Source organism: Centropristis striata, chromosome 7, assembly GCF_030273125.1.
Source record: "Centropristis striata isolate RG_2023a ecotype Rhode Island chromosome 7, C.striata_1.0, whole genome shotgun sequence".
Lineage (NCBI taxonomy): Eukaryota > Metazoa > Chordata > Actinopteri > Perciformes > Serranidae > Centropristis > Centropristis striata.
In genome coordinates this window covers 31,557,844-31,575,091 of record NC_081523.1, presented here as the reverse complement: position 1 = coordinate 31,575,091, position 17,248 = coordinate 31,557,844, and the positions used below count along the sequence as shown (strand labels likewise).

The following is a 17,248-nucleotide window of genomic DNA, read 5'->3' as shown; positions in this document are numbered from 1 at the left end:
CTGCCGTGCTACAAGCAGAGTTTAGAACTCTGGTATCAACCATAGAACTTCCATGTTCCTATGCATAAGCAAAGCTACAGTGGTGTGGAAAAGTGTTGACCCCCTTCCTGATTTATGTTTTTGCATGTTTGTCACACTTAAATGTTTCAGATCATCTAACAAATTTAAATATTAGTCAAGATAACACAAGTTTACACAAGATGCAGTTTTTAAATGAAGGTTTTTATTATTAAGGGAAAACAAAATCTAGAACATGTTGGATCTGAAACATTTAAGTGTGAAAAACATGCAAAAACATAGGAAAAAAGGAAGGGCACCAACACTTTTTTACACCGCTGTATATGCTTCCCGCACTTCTGCAGATCAGCTGTTTTGGTGAGAATATGGTTGGGTTCTACAGATGAGAAAAAGTAGTGCCAAATGAAACGGCAGTGGATAGCAACAAAAACCAGTGGACAGTTTTTAAATATAGCATACACATAAATGGGTATAAATTTCTTAGGGTGGGCCTTCATTTATGTGTTAAAATATGTTGTTGCAGTCCCTGTCTGCAGTGATACATTAATTAATTTCCTGTCTGGAGCACTTCTGACCATCATCTACTGCAGGTAGTACATCGACTGTGGAACAGTCTGGAACTTAACAGACCACATCTGGTTTGGGATAAAACGGTAAGCTAATATTTAGCCTTGTCCACCATTAACAACCACTGTCACACAAATAAGAACTTTAACCCATGATTACAAAAAGAAAGCATGTGGGAGCCTCAGGTGGCAATATTTTGAAAAGAATTTTAAGTGTGCATGTGTGTGTTTACCGTTCTTGAGTGTTTTGATGTCTTCCTCTCTCAGTGCTAGCTTCTCAGTGACACTGGACAGTTCCTGCTGTGAGGTCTGTAGTGATGTGGTCAGCTCTCCAACCTGACGACAAATAAAATACTTTGAGTTACATGCCTTACACTCTCTTTACACTGTCTTTGAATCTGTGTGTGATCAAATAAGGGAACAGTCCACTGAGTAATAACCCTTTTGTTCTTCTTTTTCCACAAAAAGGTTCAGAGGGAGTCTGCTGCATCATTTGAGGGGGATGACATAGCCTTCTCCATACACTCGTACCAGCTCCACTGATTTTATTGATCCCATTTTCCAGCACATCTACCATCACTAGTCACAGACTTCATTGTAGGGTTAGTGCTAATATTGTTATCATTGTTCATCTTGTTATTCTCCATCTCTCTCATCCCTCCATCTCACCTCTTCCACTCTCTCTACTATGTTGATCTGTTCTGTATAACAAGTTTTTCCCTGTCCACTGTGACAGTCAAAGGACAGAAGGTGTCGTACCCTGTGCAATCTGTAAAACACTTTGAGGCTAATCAGGGATTTGTGATTCTGGGCTATATAAATAAAATTGAATTGAACTAAACCACAGCACAGCAGGGACATACATTTACATTTCAAGCTTGCCTCTTGAGCTGACAATGTTAGCTGCAAGTGTTTTTTCTATCACACAGTGGACACAGTGAAGTTGTTAACCTGTGAGGTGTTTGCAAAGTTGCAGTAGATACCTAGGGCCAAATTCACAAAAGCGTTCTTAAGATAACACTAAGGAACATTTTTTTTTTAACGAGAATGTTCTTAAATGCTATTCACCATTTTTTTTCTTAAGAATTGCCGTATGTCTTAGGAACTTCTTAGTTTTCTCATTTAGGACTTAGGTTCTCAGATTTTTAACTTAAGATCACTTCCCAGAAAAACAATTGTAGGCCTAGGGAGCCTTTATTGTCTAATTAAGACACGATCAGGGAGTAAGAGGATCCATTCTGTCTCTCAGAGGTCTTGGTGGATTTTGCTCCCTAGCTGCCACCCAAAGAACTTCCATCTAAAAGTAATAATAAGGACATGGTTTCAGTAACTTGGCCTACTTAAATAATATGTTCATAGTGATTAGTTAAGTAGTATCAAATACAACAACTGCCTCCGTGATTTACTGAGAGTACATTGTAGTGTAATCTAGGAATAGGCCTACATGTCACACAGACTGAAAGGACCTTTCAATTATAGGTCAACTGCCAAAATAATAAATGTTTCAACAAATTAGTCTAGGGCTGAACTACATATTAAAGTAAATGAATAAATACCATACAAATGTATTCAAGTAAATGCACATCAAGACTAACCTTTTCACTGTAGCCGTTTTCAGACTGGTGAGGGCTTCTCTTAAAGTTGTAAAGAAATTTGAGAAGAAATCTAAGAACTTTGTTTTCAAGAATCTCATTTGTTCTCAAGTTCTATCTTGAGAAAAAAAGAAAAGATAAGAATCTCTTCATGAATACTAAATCTTCTTAAATTTTGTCTTAAGAGCAAAGTTAAGAAAAAAGTGGCAGTTTAGAAGCATTTTTTCCTGAAGAATGCTTTGTGAATCCGGCCCCTGTCCTCTTCAGCTCTTCATCTAACTTCTCACTGAGGCTGTTTCGGCTTGTACTCATCCGCCTGGCAGTAACAGCAGACTTGTTTTTATTGAAGAACAGCCACTAACAGTTAGAGAGTTAAGGTTAGTTAGAGTTAAGTTACAATTAAACTGTAAAGTACAGAGAGCTGAAAACACAAGAGCCTTTCGAACAAGAACCTTTCTCTCTGGTCTTCTGCACATGTTGAGGCTCGCAACATAGCTGTGAGGGGAGAAGGGGGGTTGTCACCAGTTAGCGAGAATGCTAAGGCCCTACTCTGGAGAAGGTCCATCCGGCGTGACTCGGCACAGCTTGGTGCACTAAAACTGGTTATGGAAATGCTAATACGTGCGTCATGGTTTGGCTTGGCACGGATAAAAGTCACATGTTTGCTTTCTTTTTTTGTAAATACAGCATGATGCGCGTTTGCCTACAGACCTGTGTTTGCAGCTCCTCCTTCTGTCGTCTTGTTTCTTCTAGAGCTTTTGCAATTTCCGTGCTCACCGTCTGCCGGCTGCTCAGCTCCGCCTGACGGAACACACCAAGATCAAAACAAGAGAACTACAAATACACTTTGCTTTCCTTTATGACAATGACCCCTTTGTTAATCTTAAAACCTCCATATTTCTAGTAGACCCAACAATTTTGGTGAATGTTCAGTATATAGATTTTAGCTATGGTTCTCAGTGAATCTGTATTGGGTTACGTCAAGCCTACAATTGAATAAAATGTGTAAGGTTATGCGTTTACACACTGAGCTTTGAGCTGAATTTGCGCATTTAAAAAAACAACCTAGTGTGTTAAGTTGATCTTACCCTGCACTGTTCCAGTTCTTCCATCTGCTGGCTGAGAGTGGAGCTTGCCTCGCTCCTCTGCTTGTCCAGATCAGCCTAGTACACAAACATAGAGGGAAAGTATCCGTTATTACAGAGCAGACGGTGCCCTCTCTTCACTCTAACCCATACATTTATAATGATGATTAATCCATGTCTCTGTGTAATAGTATGATTAATATAAGTGTATTAGATTACAAATATATATATTTTTTTTAACATTTAGAAGAGACAAAACATACCATGTTGTCATGCAGCATCTGTGTTTCTGTCTGTAGAGATGTAATGGTTTCCTCCAGGCGGCTGGCCTTCTCCTGACTCTGCTGCTCTAACAAACACACCTGCTGATCCAGAAAGGCTTTCTCTGCACTCCACTCTCCTTGCTAAAGAAAAATGCAAATGCATACAAAGACCCAATTTGTGACATTATTGCCATTACTTTTATAATTCATAAATTGCAAACTTTCAAAAAGTATTCAGTGATTTCTGATTATTTTTTTCCTATTCAAAGTAATTGGACAGAATGTTCAAATAAGACACATTTTCATAATTTGAATGCATTTCCAGCTGCTTTGTACTCATCCGTACATGCACATACTGTACATACTTTACAATGTTCCACTTTTTTATATATGACTGAAGATTATGGACACTTTAAAGGGTATTAACCCGCTTATATCATGGCAAGAGAAAAATAAATGAAATCAAAATCAAATCCACTTTATTTATAGAGCCCTTTAAAACAGCCACAGCTGATACAAAGTGCTGTACATGGCAGGACAAACCAACAATAAAAACGGAGAACAAGTCAAAACAACTAAAACAGAGCGAGTCTCATGTTGGGTAAAAACCAGTAAATAAAAGTGGGTTTTAAGATTACTTTTAAAAATGAACAGTGAGGAGGCCTGCCTGATGTGCAAAGGTAAATGAAGCCTATTCATTCATTCATTCATTCATTTATATTTTCTTGCATTTTATTCGTTAGACTAATCCCTGGAACAACCATTAAAATCCCATAAGGTTCTTATGTAATGATGTTCATTACTCCAGTAAATAGGACGAACCTTAGATATGACTTGTTAATGAGAGATTTTCTAGTGTGCTTAGCCCTTGGAACTCTTTGGTCAGCTGTTGGCCAGTAAGCCAACGTTATGATAGCAAGATTCTAAGTCAGTGACATTGCATGCAGCTGACAAACATTAAATATACCGTAATTTGACAGCATGTAAATATCAAAATCAATATCAAGATTGTCATGAACAAGGGATATGCTATGTGTACCGTGGGCTGTAGCCTTAAGTATTCAGTTGCAAAGAGAATGGAATCTGAGACAATGGCTTATGTAAAGTACACTTTAAAAAGTATTTTTACAAGGTAGTTCAGAGGGCTTGTGTACTTCTTGCACCTTATGTTTTACAGTCTTCATCCTGTGCTGGGCTCAAAAATGATGCTAACGAACAGATAAAAACATTGGCTACTTCAGTCGGCGAGTGTCATCTTATTTGCTGATAGGCCGATGGCAGTTAACAAGGCGGATATTGGCCGATACAGATATGCGACTCATAGATCAATGCATCCCTACTCCAAATATGAATATGGTCCTTTTCCTAATCACTTAGTCATGGAGATACAATATTAGATATCATGGAAATAACAGCCACAAGTTAAGGTTTGCTTTTAACATTTTGCTTCAAGAATATTAACCAAAATTCTTCATAACCACCACTTACTGTTTTTACTGATTAGTCTTTTATGGAGTTAAAAAAAAGAAAAAGAAACAACTTTAAAATAACTGACTTCACTCTCTGAATAGCAGTGTGTTAATTAAGAATATTAGGAGTGTACGTTGCTGTCTGCAAAAGTGTCATTCTTGATAAAAACCACCAGATGACAGCAAAATAAAGAATTTTCAAATCCTACACTGTTATTGTAATTATTTTAAATTTTGTTTTGCCATTTGTTGAGTAATGACATGTGGAGTTGGTGCTGCAATTTCTTATTTTAATTTAAAATAACTTAATTGGGTAAATCTTAAAAAGAAAACATGCAGTTTGTATTTAGCAACACACTTTTAATTATTAACCATTTATTGACCACTGTCCAACAATTGATGGAGGAAAGTGCTTAAACTTTGCATCCATAGTTGTGATTTTGTGCTTTTGACTATTGTGGTACTTACCAGTTTATCCATGAGCTGCTGTTTCTCTGTGATTTGATGCTCTGCACTCTTCAGTCTCTCACTACTCTCTTCGAATTTCTGCTCCAAATTAGCTATCTGAAACATAAAGTAGTACAATGATTAATTGTGACCACACTTCCACACTGTGAGCATCATCATCCCCTAACAGAAGACTACTGTTTCACTGCTTCATTGGTGCTCATGAGATCACGAGACCATGAGATTTTGGTAATGAACAAAGGAACAAGGGGTTTTATTAGAATAAAATAATCATTTAATTTTCCCTTATTCCTTAAGGACTGCGTTTGATTGCTTACTTGTGTGTCTGTTCTCTCTTTGTAGGCTCTGGAGGAGTCGTCTTTGTGTCGGAGAAGGGTCTGCAGCTCAGTGATGGTGCAGCTCATTTTGGATATCTAGATCAGACAGGAAACACATTTACGTATGACCTTCATTAAGAGTTTATAAGTTTATATTTTGACACCTGGACAATGACTGTACCAAGTATGAAAGTTGGGAAAGCCACACATTTTGTTCCTGTAGAAGCTTCATCATAAACAAAATTTCCTTAAGATTTGAGACTGGACTGATATCAAAATGATCTGAAATGACTAAAGTCATGTCAAATGAAAGCTGCAAAAGCATCAAATATTATTTGGTAACTGCTAATTTAGCACAATGATATTATAGCAGTGACATTCAACTTAATACTAAAAAATATATATATTTATAATCATGACTTGGCAAATGAAAATAGTTTCAGGGCCTTTACTGTAGGTCTGGAGTTAGTGAAGAGATGCAGTGGTTTACCTGTGTCTCCAGAGAGCTGACAGTATCAGCATGGTTTGTCCGTAACACCAGCAGCTCTGTTCTGCTCTCTTCCACACATTGTTCAAGGCTGGACTTCTGAAAAGGCAAAAACCGGACTGATAAATAAGTGGCTATATCATTTTGAAGAACAGGGACAGGGCTAGGGTTGCACATCTCTCTGTGATAAACGATTCGATACGCATCTAGATACACAGGTTACGATACGATTCAAAAACGATATACTTTTATTACAGACCGATTCAATACCAAACGATACAGTGTAAGAACAATACGATTTGATTTGATTCTACAGTTAATATTTGTTGTAGATATTTTATAGTGCGTCACTCACAATATTTTATTCATCTTCTGATTTGCCATGGAGTTAAAATTTTGTTTTATTGTGGATCCGAACAACAAAAAGACCACAAACATCTTTCTACATTTATAATAAATTAAAAGAAAAATTGTTCGAGAAGCTTTTTTCCTTTCATGATCTGTTATTTCCACCATTGAGATGTATTATGGATACTATTAAAGTAAAAAAAAAAAAACAGTAGAAAGTCTGTCTGTCAGCAAGAAACACTTATCCATCGTTTGTCATTTCCATCAGTCCCATGTGAGGCTGATCTTTCTTTCTTCCGTTGTTTTAGAGACGCAAACTCGAAGTGCGTGAAGCCGCCAACCGATTCCAAGTCTCGCGATACGCGATCCATGACTCTACAACCGATTAATCTAGGAGTTCATGGCTGATTTGTATCGATTGAGAAGGCTGCTACCGACGCAGCCGTATCTCTCTCTTGTTAAACCGAATATCCGGTCCCATCGGTTAATTGTTCACGACCCTAGACAGGGCACAATCAGAATGAACAAACATTGAGGTGAGGTTAAATTTTTTCCATATGGGGCCTTTGAAATTATCCTGCATTTAATCCATTTAATTTCAATGAATGATAGTTAATAAATGGATCATTTGTTTCAATTTCTTTAATAAGTGAATGAAGGAAAGTTATTGAGGAATAGGGGAATGCTATGCTGTCCAGAACATCCTTATATAAATTACAGAGTGGAAGGAATCTTTCAATGTCCACTATATAAAATGAGACAGATGTTCCAAACTAAGCCCTTGCTTTAGATATTCTTCACCTCCTGGAGAAGCTCCTGTAGATGCTCGTCCTGGCTCAGGTTCCCCTGCAGCCTTCTATCCAGAGACGTCACTTTCTTCTGAAGATCCACTAACAAGCGCTCCTTGTCCTCCTCTGTTACAGCAGCCTGACAATGTCAAAAGAAAACTGTTTGTGTGGCTGCACGTTGAATGTAGCTCTCACATGCTGGCAGCTAAGCTGGAGGCTATCAGCTAACCGTGATGATGCCACTGTGAACAGTCCAAAATAGGGAAATGGGAAACAGGGGGGACAGGGCTAACAGTGTAACCTGATTAGGAACCGGCTAATGGCTGTTATGATTTCAACCTCAAAGCCGGACCAGCTACCATAGCAATTTCTTTATGTTTGTTGTGTACAAAGAACTGACTTCATTGTCTGGTCAGGTCACCATTACTTCACTATATGTTGACATAGTAACTAGTTGTTTACTGCTATATTAATGTTTTGAATGCCCCGTACAGCCTCTTAAACTTAAAATTTTAATATTATTATTTGTAATAATAATAATTAGTATAATGTCAAGATATTCAAGATAATCAAGATATTATGTTATACCTCTAGGACTTTTGGTCTGCTTCAGAAAAAAATTAAACATTCCCTGCCTTTAAATACGTTCACCTTTTAAATTATTTGACGCTGAGAAGTTCCACAGAAACCTGACAAGATGTTGGTTGTTTACAGTAAAACAGCACACATTTACAATCAAATATGCATTTGAAAACCTACTTGGCAATAGGGATGACACGATTACAGATTTTCTTGGTGCGATTATTGTCAGAGAAATAATCACAATATTGCAATTATCACGATTATTTTTGCATTAATTCATTTCACTACTATCTGACACACACTAAGGATTCTGCAACGGTCGGCTATTGAGCTGCCATACCTCCTGGTTTGACTTGAAGGTGCCAGTGAATAAGAAAAGAAAAAATAAATTTAAAACATCCAGCTGAAAAAATATAAATATCAGTGATTATATGAAAGTATTTTAAGTGTTTTATAGGACCAAATATTAATCCTCAGGGGAATGTCATATATACTAAATGTTTAAGCTATTAAAATCATTTTAATAATTTGTTTGTCTAATCTTTTGTGGCCAGATAAAAATATGTTTTTATTATTTAATATTGTTTTGGTCCTTTAATTTTATTTTTAAATTACGTTGCAACAAATACATTAGTAATAAATGAAAGGGACATCCCATAGTGCTTTTACTGCTTTTTGCTCAATGCAGAAACAAAAGGAGGTAATGATAAATGTTCACTGACTGAGGACCTTTAGAAGATTACATTACTTTTTCTGATACAGGCCATTGCACAGTGACACTGAAACAGTTTGACGACTCACTCAATACTATGAGACATTTGTGGCTTTATGTAACGTTACATGATGCGGCTTAACTTGTCCCGTTGCACTGTGTTCCGAATTAGTGTCGCACACCATTAATGGCAAATGACACGGTAAGTAGTTTCTACCAATTCATTGTTATGTTAGGTGAACATTGACATGACTGAACCTAGTTACTATTTACCTTTACGTTGTTGTACAACGCTGGGTGGTTATCCTGCAGGTGTTGAAACATGTTTGATGTATTGTCTGTTTTAACGGCAACTTTTTTGTTGCATGTTTTACACCTGGGCAGACCGTCTTCAACAATGACACCTTGGTCATTTTTTGGGTAGCCAAAACATTCTCACACGTATGATTTTACACATTTTTATGGGGGGGGAATAGCTCTTCCCCTTCCATGTTTTACCTCCCGTCACCTCCGTCTGCAACTGCACGGACCGACAACAAAACAACACAAGTGGTGCATGTGGTTGTTGTGTAACTTTATTTTCGTTCCGGGCGAGTTGCGCTGATGTACCAACATGGATCCAGCATAATCTTTTCCAGAAATTGGCGGTATTTAGGAAACGTTACGATTAATTAATCGTGAAAACGGGTAATCGTGACATCCCTACTTGGCAATAAAAACTATTCTGATATTACATGAGAAAAGCAGTGTGTGGAAGTATAGTATGGGTTCTACACCTCAAATTATGGATAAAGGTAGAGCTAAGTGGCAAAATATCAAAGTGCAACACAGTTTAAGACTAAGCTGTGTTCTGATAGTCCTCATAGAGGACTTGAAGTGCCTTAAAGTGACATCACTTACTTGTACTGTTCCCCGACACTCTTGATAACAAGTCATTCAAAATGTGGCCGTTCATTCTAGGCCAGCAAACAGTATGAATCATACAATCAAATGCATTTCAGACCACACACATGGATGTTGAGTGAATATTTGATTATGCTCTGACCTTTTGTTGTTGCAGCTTCAGCGCGTCGTGTTCAGCCTGTAATTCCTGTAGGGACTGCTCTAGAGTCGACACCATACTCTGTGACTGCAAAACAAACATTTCACAAAATCACAAGATTCAAATACATTGGGCTTTTTTTATGTTTTTGAATGAAGTAGTATAGTGCAGTAGAGTGTAGCTTGGGCATGCTTGTGTTCAGGACTGACCTTCTGGAAGTCTTCAGAGACCTGCTGGATGACTGCCTGCAGCTCCTGGCAGCGTCCCTCCAGCTCACTGATCTTCTTGTCTGCCTCCTCTCTGAGCAGAAGCAGTTCCTCTCTGTACAAAATCAATTACATGCACTTTTGTCTATTAAATTCCCTAAAAAGCAATTAAAGAAAATTGAGGGTCCGCGTAGGTCTGGCATTTCACAGAATGTCCACATTTTGTTAAATCCAAATAATGAGGGTCAGCTATCGGTCAGGAAATAAATTCTAAATAAACATCTTTTTTATTAGGTGAGATAACTTAAAAATGAACAGGCATTTCCCCGATATAATTGTTGGGAATATGGTTTGTATTTCTAACAGATTTTTCAATTGTCTAGGGAAGGTTAGCAATGTGAAAGCAAGGCTCATTAAAAGGCTTGACTAAAATAGATGTTTTGAAAAGAGGACTAAAATCATATGCTGCTGCCTGTTGCATTGGTTCTTACCGCTCTATTTCGAGCTCAGAGTTGAGTCTGCAGCTCTCCTCATGCTGCTGTTCCAGAGTCTGGAGTTTCCTTCGAGCCTCAGACAGCCCTTGCTTTGCCGACTGAACGTCAGCGTCCTTTTGCTGGAGCTCCTGATCCTGCTGGTTCAGCTGCTCTTCCTTCTTCAGCAACTGATAGGCATTAAAGGAAAATAAATCATAATCAAAGAACAAATTATGCGCTAAAGATAGTGTTGCTGTAAACCCAGTTAAAATCAAATCACACCTCACCAAACTAAATACTTTTCAAACAGAGACTCTCCCATCCTGCACCAAGCTCGCAGCTCGTTCTTTAAATGACAGCAGATCTTTTCCATCTCCAATTTTTGATGATAAAGGCTGCATAAGTCAATTTAACCATTCAGCTTCATATGTACACACCATGTGTTTAACTTTAGCGAGTTCCTGCTGCTGAAAGCCCTCCAGTTCATCGAGGTCATCCCTTTTCTGGAATAGTACCAAGCTTTGCTCCATCATCTCCTCTAACCGGGCTGACAGGGAAGCCTTCTCCTAAACAAACACACCACATATGTGTTAAGGATTAGCGGTATGGCAACCAATATAATAAAGTTTTTGAGTTGGAAAGAAAAAGGATCATGTGGATTGTGCACCAATTTTGCACTGATTTCAATATACAAAGGTCCTCTGCTTTCTTAAACAAGTAACTTCCTTAGAGCACATTTAACAGTATCTCAATGTATCTGTCTTGCTGTACTTATGGTTTACTTTTTTCATTTGCTGACATAACGGATTACATCCCTGCAATCATATGGTGACACGCATATGCAATAACATATAGACTTGATTTTGTTTATAGCCTAGATCAGGATTCCAACAGCTTTCCAAACTGTTCACAGTCTGCAGATAGCTTTTAAATTCATACTACTGTCACATCTATTACCCTGAAACCCTGCAGCTGGTCTGCTTTGCTTTCATGCCAGACTGAGACCCTCCTTTTCAGGGGTCTCAATCGAGTTATATAGTCTGTACCAAACCTTAATAGACAACTTTCCTACCTTCCCAAAAAAAAAAAACTAAACATGCAAATGCACCAACTGCAAGTTCAACTGAAACGTGTCAAACAGGTAAGGGATGAGAGCAACCAATTTAAGTCTTACACTGTTTTTTAAGTCCTTGATGTATTTTATCCATCACAAGACCTACAATGTCATCATAAATAAGGCATTGTTTGTAAGTCACCAAAGACTGTTTAAAGACTTACCTTTTCCACATTAGTCATTTTCTCCATCCATTCCTGCAGGTAAAGGATAGAAAGATATAAACAGACAATCCACAAATCCTCAAAACTGTACAAGAACTAAGACAGAATGGCATTTACCTGATCCTTCTTTTCTAGTGCCAGAGCCATCCCCTCTGCCATTTTGGCTCTGCCCACCTGGTGAGACTCATTCTGCTCTTGAAGTTTCTTTATGGATGCTGGGCAGTGAAAGTGCGAAAGAGAAAACAAAAGGGAAAGATGGAAACCATACAGAGAGGTTTGTTTGCAACCAAAGCGAACAGAAAGATTTAATAGCACAGACAGTTGCACCGTTAGTAGCTGTGAAAAGTTAGAATCAAATCAGATTGTGTTCGTCCCAAAAGCAAAGATAGGCAAAGACAGGCAATGCATGGCAACTGACAAAAACTCAACACTGTTTCTTACATTAACGCTGAGAAATCTGAAAAAAAAAATCCACCCTAAAAAGCCTACATATGGCTGTAGCTGCACTGTTAATTACAACTCGCATTACGTCAGTACCAGACCGAACTTACAAAAAAACTGAAGGTATACTATTCTTAGAGAATAAATAAATCAGTAGTTCTTTACCATGAACTAAACCTTTAAAGTCAGTTCTCAGTCAGGGCTGTGGGCTCATTAGAATGAATAAGTTTATGCCTAAAAAAAAGTGATACATTTTGAGAGACTAGTTGACATTTTAGCCTGATGGTAGCACCTTGTTAAGTGTCTAAAATGGAAATGGTTCATTCTCTGGGGAGCATGCTCCGGAAATGTCAGGGAAACCGGTCAGTAACCCCACATGCCTAATGGATGCAGCTGTGTCACTCTCCTATTGTCCTAACTACTCTGAAGTTCCAATGTGCACTAGAAGAGTTTCATAAACGGAGCATCTTCAAGTGCTTTGTTCTTTAGCAACTACATATCCAATAAAGAGTCCAATAGAGGTGATTTGTCATCATCTCATATTGAAAAAACGTCATTTAAAAAATGACATAACACTGACATTTTTTAACACTTCAGAGATGCGAGCTGGCAAAAATAAAGTTGAGTGAGAGAAAAGGACAAAAGACCTGTGAGGGAGAAAGTCCGCTCGTGTGTATAGTAGAATGGATTGGATATTCTCCCAGCAGCCATGACAGACAGAGTTTAGCTTGTGATATTTCTTGTGCACTAATCCAAATTTCAGGTCATTAGAATTCATCCTCAGGACTACAAATAGCCACAACATAATCTCCACAGTGTTGAACAGTGAAAGAAACAGGGAAATCACATCTTCCGAAGAAGTGGCCACGCATTGCAGCAAATCTAGGAAACCAGTAACAGACAATGCATACAAAACTCTAGAATCGATGTGTTAAAAAAAATACCAGTGTAAAAGATTTGAGGGTGGATTTTTAGATTAAAGGAAAAAGCATTTAGTGCTCCTAAAGCAAAACCCTGAAGGCCATGATATTAGCTAAACAAAAACATCTTCACGGGAGGAAGTAATGATGCACCAGGTGAATATTACAGCAGACAGACAGATGAGAGAAAGGAAGCTAATTGGGAGGAGAGTAAAGGTACGTACAATCCTGATGCTTTTCTAATGCAATTTCAAGCTTGTCCTTGGTCTTCTGCATAATTCGTAGCTGCTCAGCGTAGTCTAGTGTTGGGAAGTAGGGTGATGGGATGGGGTATCAACAGTACATATGCACACACACATACACAAACACACAACCACACACACGAAACACAAAGAAGGAGGAACCAGCAGATGACGGTAAAGAGAGAGGCAGGGGAGAAAGTGAACAAAAGGAGAGGGAGAAAGCAAAAGGGAAAACATGATTGAGAAATAATGGAAGGTAAAACTATTAATGATTTTCTTATCTGAGAAAACCATACTGGTTAAAAGGCTGCATGACAATGTGCCACCTTTAACCTTTTCAAGGGTGCAAAGTCACATAAGCTACCCAAAGGAAATCTAGAAGCTATGCTGCTGAGTAGAGGAGGATAAAAAAACACCCTAAAACTTGAAATATGTCATGGCTGTGTCCCATTCAATAGAAAGAAGTTAAAAACAGGGAGAGAAAACTGTTTACCAAGTCAGACAGAACTTAAGATTTGAAAATTCATCGTAAATTGAGATGGTTGAGGAAGTGAAGGGCAAAATAAAACATAATTTATATATTTGATACTATCACAATTAACATGGCTTTGCTATATTGTTTAATATTGATGTTAAGTGAATTTCTGTAAGCTGTCACCATCTTACTGCAAAATTGACTTACTCATCATTAGAATGTGGATCTCTGGCCGAAACACAGTATGTTAAAGAAAAGGAACTGGACTAAACTGAGTGATACAGTCATGCTCATGAAGTGCTTTCCAGCTATGCTACACAAATAATTAGCATATGTAGGAATGTTCCTTTGGCAAAGATAGTTTATATGAGCTGCTGTTGCCAGGCTCATAGAGAGGCATTCAAGTTTCACTACCACATTAGTGTTTTATCAGAAGCCTGTTTTGCGCACGTTTGTCTAAGCGTTCTTCTCAGGAGGCCCTTTCAGACTGCCGTTTCAAGCCGCGAAATTGACGGCTCGGTAACATTTTGTCTAAAATCCAAACGCACCTGAGGCATGATGGGGGGGGATCAAGTGATCTCAGCTCTGTACTGCCTTCGGGGGTAGTAACAGAGGCTTAAAATTGGTGAGACGGATCGAGGGGGGATCACTGTGAACCGGTGGAGCCGGCAAGGTGTAAAATATGTGACGTATCATCAGAAACACTCCTCTCACTTGAGTCCGACAGTAATCGAATAAACTAATCAAATGCAAAATGCAGAACAACTTTGCTGAGTCTGTAGAATCTCTACAATGAGAAACAGCACGACATGCAATTCTTCCACCATTATTGTTTTGAATTTGCTGCTGCTGCCGTCGCTCACTGTACACAGAGTGCCGCACTTCACACATGTACATGCATAACCCTACTGTGCTACTGTGCTGCTGCTCTGTTACACGCCACTACCTTCTCCTCTGGAATGCATATGAATAGATGCTAATATTACACTGTCACAGAATCAGTATTTAAATAATCCTAAGGCGAAATGGCGGAACAGCTCGTTGCAGCAATATAGTGGAACTTTTGCGGAAACGTAGTCTGAAAGGGGTTTTTGTTTAGACTAGTGCTTCAGATGGCTGGTCCTGTGCAGTCAATTTTCTCATGATTCCGTATGTATAAACTGAAGTGCATATATTTACTCTGGGTGTGACTCCGTCTTAAGTGGCAGACTGAACTCCTCTGCTTACCCCTCCCTTTCCAAGCCCCTAAGAGAACCTATGGTGGCCCTCAGACAACCCAAAAAAAAAAGGCCCTCTCTAGAGTCGGTGATGGTGCAATATAGTGTACCCTGTAAAAGAGCACCAGCACCCAATGGGCTGTTCCTATATGGGCTCATTCTAAACTAATAGAAAACTCAACAATTCTTCGTTTCAGGGCATTATTCACTAATGAAAAAAGTATTTGTGAATATTAACTCAAATTTCTATCAAAAGCCCCCTAAATCCTTCACATTGCTCCTTTAACTGATAATAGATTTTATGATTTGCAGGTAAAAAATAAAATGTAGAAAATGTATCAACACTGCAATGACATTTTTGGTCATTCGGAGTTTTAATAGGATCTATTGCTTACAATCCTGTGCATAACTGGTGTAAGTTGCACTGGGGTTGAAATTTCTCAGCTGAATAACTCCAGCTGCTAAATCCTTGTCTGACATGTCCTACCTGATAGCTTAGCCTCAAGCTTCCGTATCTGATCATTCCTTCTGAGAAGCTGTGCTGGCAGGTCGTCCCTCGAACTGCTGCCATCGGATGCCTGAGGAGACGGAGACACGCACACACACACACACACACACAAAGACAAACACAATTTCTTAATTTGGTTTGCAAAAAGGAAATATCCATCTAATGTTGCTTCAAACTCAGTCAATCATCAAGTGTGTTGAAAGCATTTCAGTGATCATTTTCACATTAGGTAGCATTGATTGCTCTGCTGGCCACTTTCAAATGTGGTGACTAGTCAGATATTTAGGGAACTCCCCAGGTATCAAGTCCAAAACCTAAAGGTAATCATTGATGTTTTACATCACAGGAAGTCATTCTGCCATCATGCTACATTGATGTTGTGCTACATTTACCTCTGTCTATTAGGTCGTTGGTATTTGGGTTATCAGTTGGAAGAAATATAAAAATACATGGAATTGATGCAGAAAGTCAAGGCTCCACCAGTCACTGTCATGCAAACTAGTTGGCTTCTCAGTGTCACCCACACTACCAAGTATTCATTGTACCAGAAACACAATGTCACATGTAAGCTGGCTGTATGGCTACTCAGCAACTTCACTAAATAATTTAGTCAAGTGCAACTGAGACAGCACTAGAGCCTCAGGAGTCTGGATACTCCTGTGAGGGATTGCACAGATCTGCTCCAATGAACAGAAATTTACCCCAGATATGGATTTCCTTTACAAGCTATGAGAAAAACATTTCTCTTGAAAACTATATGAAAAAGATCAACAAAATCCTTAAAATATCACTGTGTGCACTGCAGAATCAACTAAATCAACTATAAACTAAATAAAACACGGATAAAGTCAGCTGTGAGTATGCGTTGTTGTGACATAAGAGACACATCAGCATGTCTTTGTGTCAAACTGGTTGGTCTTAAGACTGCGTAACACAGCTTGCCTACATGCAAAAAATACAATACAGCAAACAATACAATACAATGTCAGTCACACCCAAGCCATGTTACCTAGAACTGTCAGATGACAGATGATTATTTAAAAAACCAGCAAGGGTTCATATCATAGCACTGGCCTTAAATTGCTGGATCAGCAATAACCCTTAGCATAGAATTTAGTCTGAATTAAGAAATTATGTGATTATGAATACTATTTTCTGTAAAGCAAATCACTTTTAAATGAAGTGTAAGCCATACTTTAAAAATAGCCTACAAGGTGTTTGGGAACCACCACTGTCCTCCAGTGTGTTGTCCAGACCAGGGGCATCTCTAGGATTTTGACACGTCAGGGGCTCAGCCCAGAAGAGTTAAGCAGATTTTTTAGACATAGAGACATTCTCCACATAGCCTAAGAACACACAATTCACACAACACTTGCATTCAGAGACAAATGCTTGGTTAAGTACAGGGGTGCACTGCAAACCTGTCATATCACAGGTGAAAAAGGTGAAAACGATGCAATCCCATAACCACAGATCATCAAATGAATGACCCATTTTGAAAAACTTCAGCTAAACATCTTGCTGTTGTCAACAGCCGCTGTTTTGAGTGAATGATGTCACGTGCAACCTGGACGTGTTAACCACTTGTGCACCAAAGCCAAAGTAGCCTAGTGGCTTTTTAAAAAATAAAATAATTAATTGTTACTCAAACCTGTCCCAAAACACTGTTTATCGGAGCATCAACAAAAGATAACCCACCAATTCTCCGCCTCCAGAGGTAGTCACAGAGGCGGAAAATTGGTGGGATCCCG

The 17,248-nt window shown here is 38.6% G+C and overlaps 1 protein-coding gene across 3 annotated transcripts in view; it reads right to left on the bottom strand.

The window, feature by feature from the left end:
* golga1 (golgin A1) overlaps nt 1-17,248 on the bottom strand; it is a 28,350-nt gene that overhangs the window by 8,042 nt on the left and 3,060 nt on the right. For 2 of the 3 annotated variants that reach the window (XM_059337222.1, XM_059337223.1), the window contains 16 exons: nt 15,477-15,567; nt 13,280-13,354; nt 11,812-11,909; nt 11,695-11,727; nt 10,854-10,982; nt 10,435-10,604; nt 9,947-10,058; nt 9,741-9,824; nt 7,415-7,540; nt 6,269-6,364; nt 5,779-5,874; nt 5,462-5,557; nt 3,525-3,665; nt 3,265-3,339; nt 2,888-2,977; nt 818-920 (listed from right to left, as the gene is read on the bottom strand). In XM_059337222.1, the coding sequence (XP_059193205.1) occupies nt 818-920; nt 2,888-2,977; nt 3,265-3,339; nt 3,525-3,665; nt 5,462-5,557; nt 5,779-5,874; nt 6,269-6,364; nt 7,415-7,540; nt 9,741-9,824; nt 9,947-10,058; nt 10,435-10,604; nt 10,854-10,982; nt 11,695-11,727; nt 11,812-11,909; nt 13,280-13,354; nt 15,477-15,567 (1,615 nt within the window). The remainder of the gene's footprint in view (nt 1-817; nt 921-2,887; nt 2,978-3,264; nt 3,340-3,524; nt 3,666-5,461; nt 5,558-5,778; nt 5,875-6,268; nt 6,365-7,414; nt 7,541-9,740; nt 9,825-9,946; nt 10,059-10,434; nt 10,605-10,853; nt 10,983-11,694; nt 11,728-11,811; nt 11,910-13,279; nt 13,355-15,476; nt 15,568-17,248) is intronic. The other variant, XM_059337224.1, reaches the window with a different exon arrangement.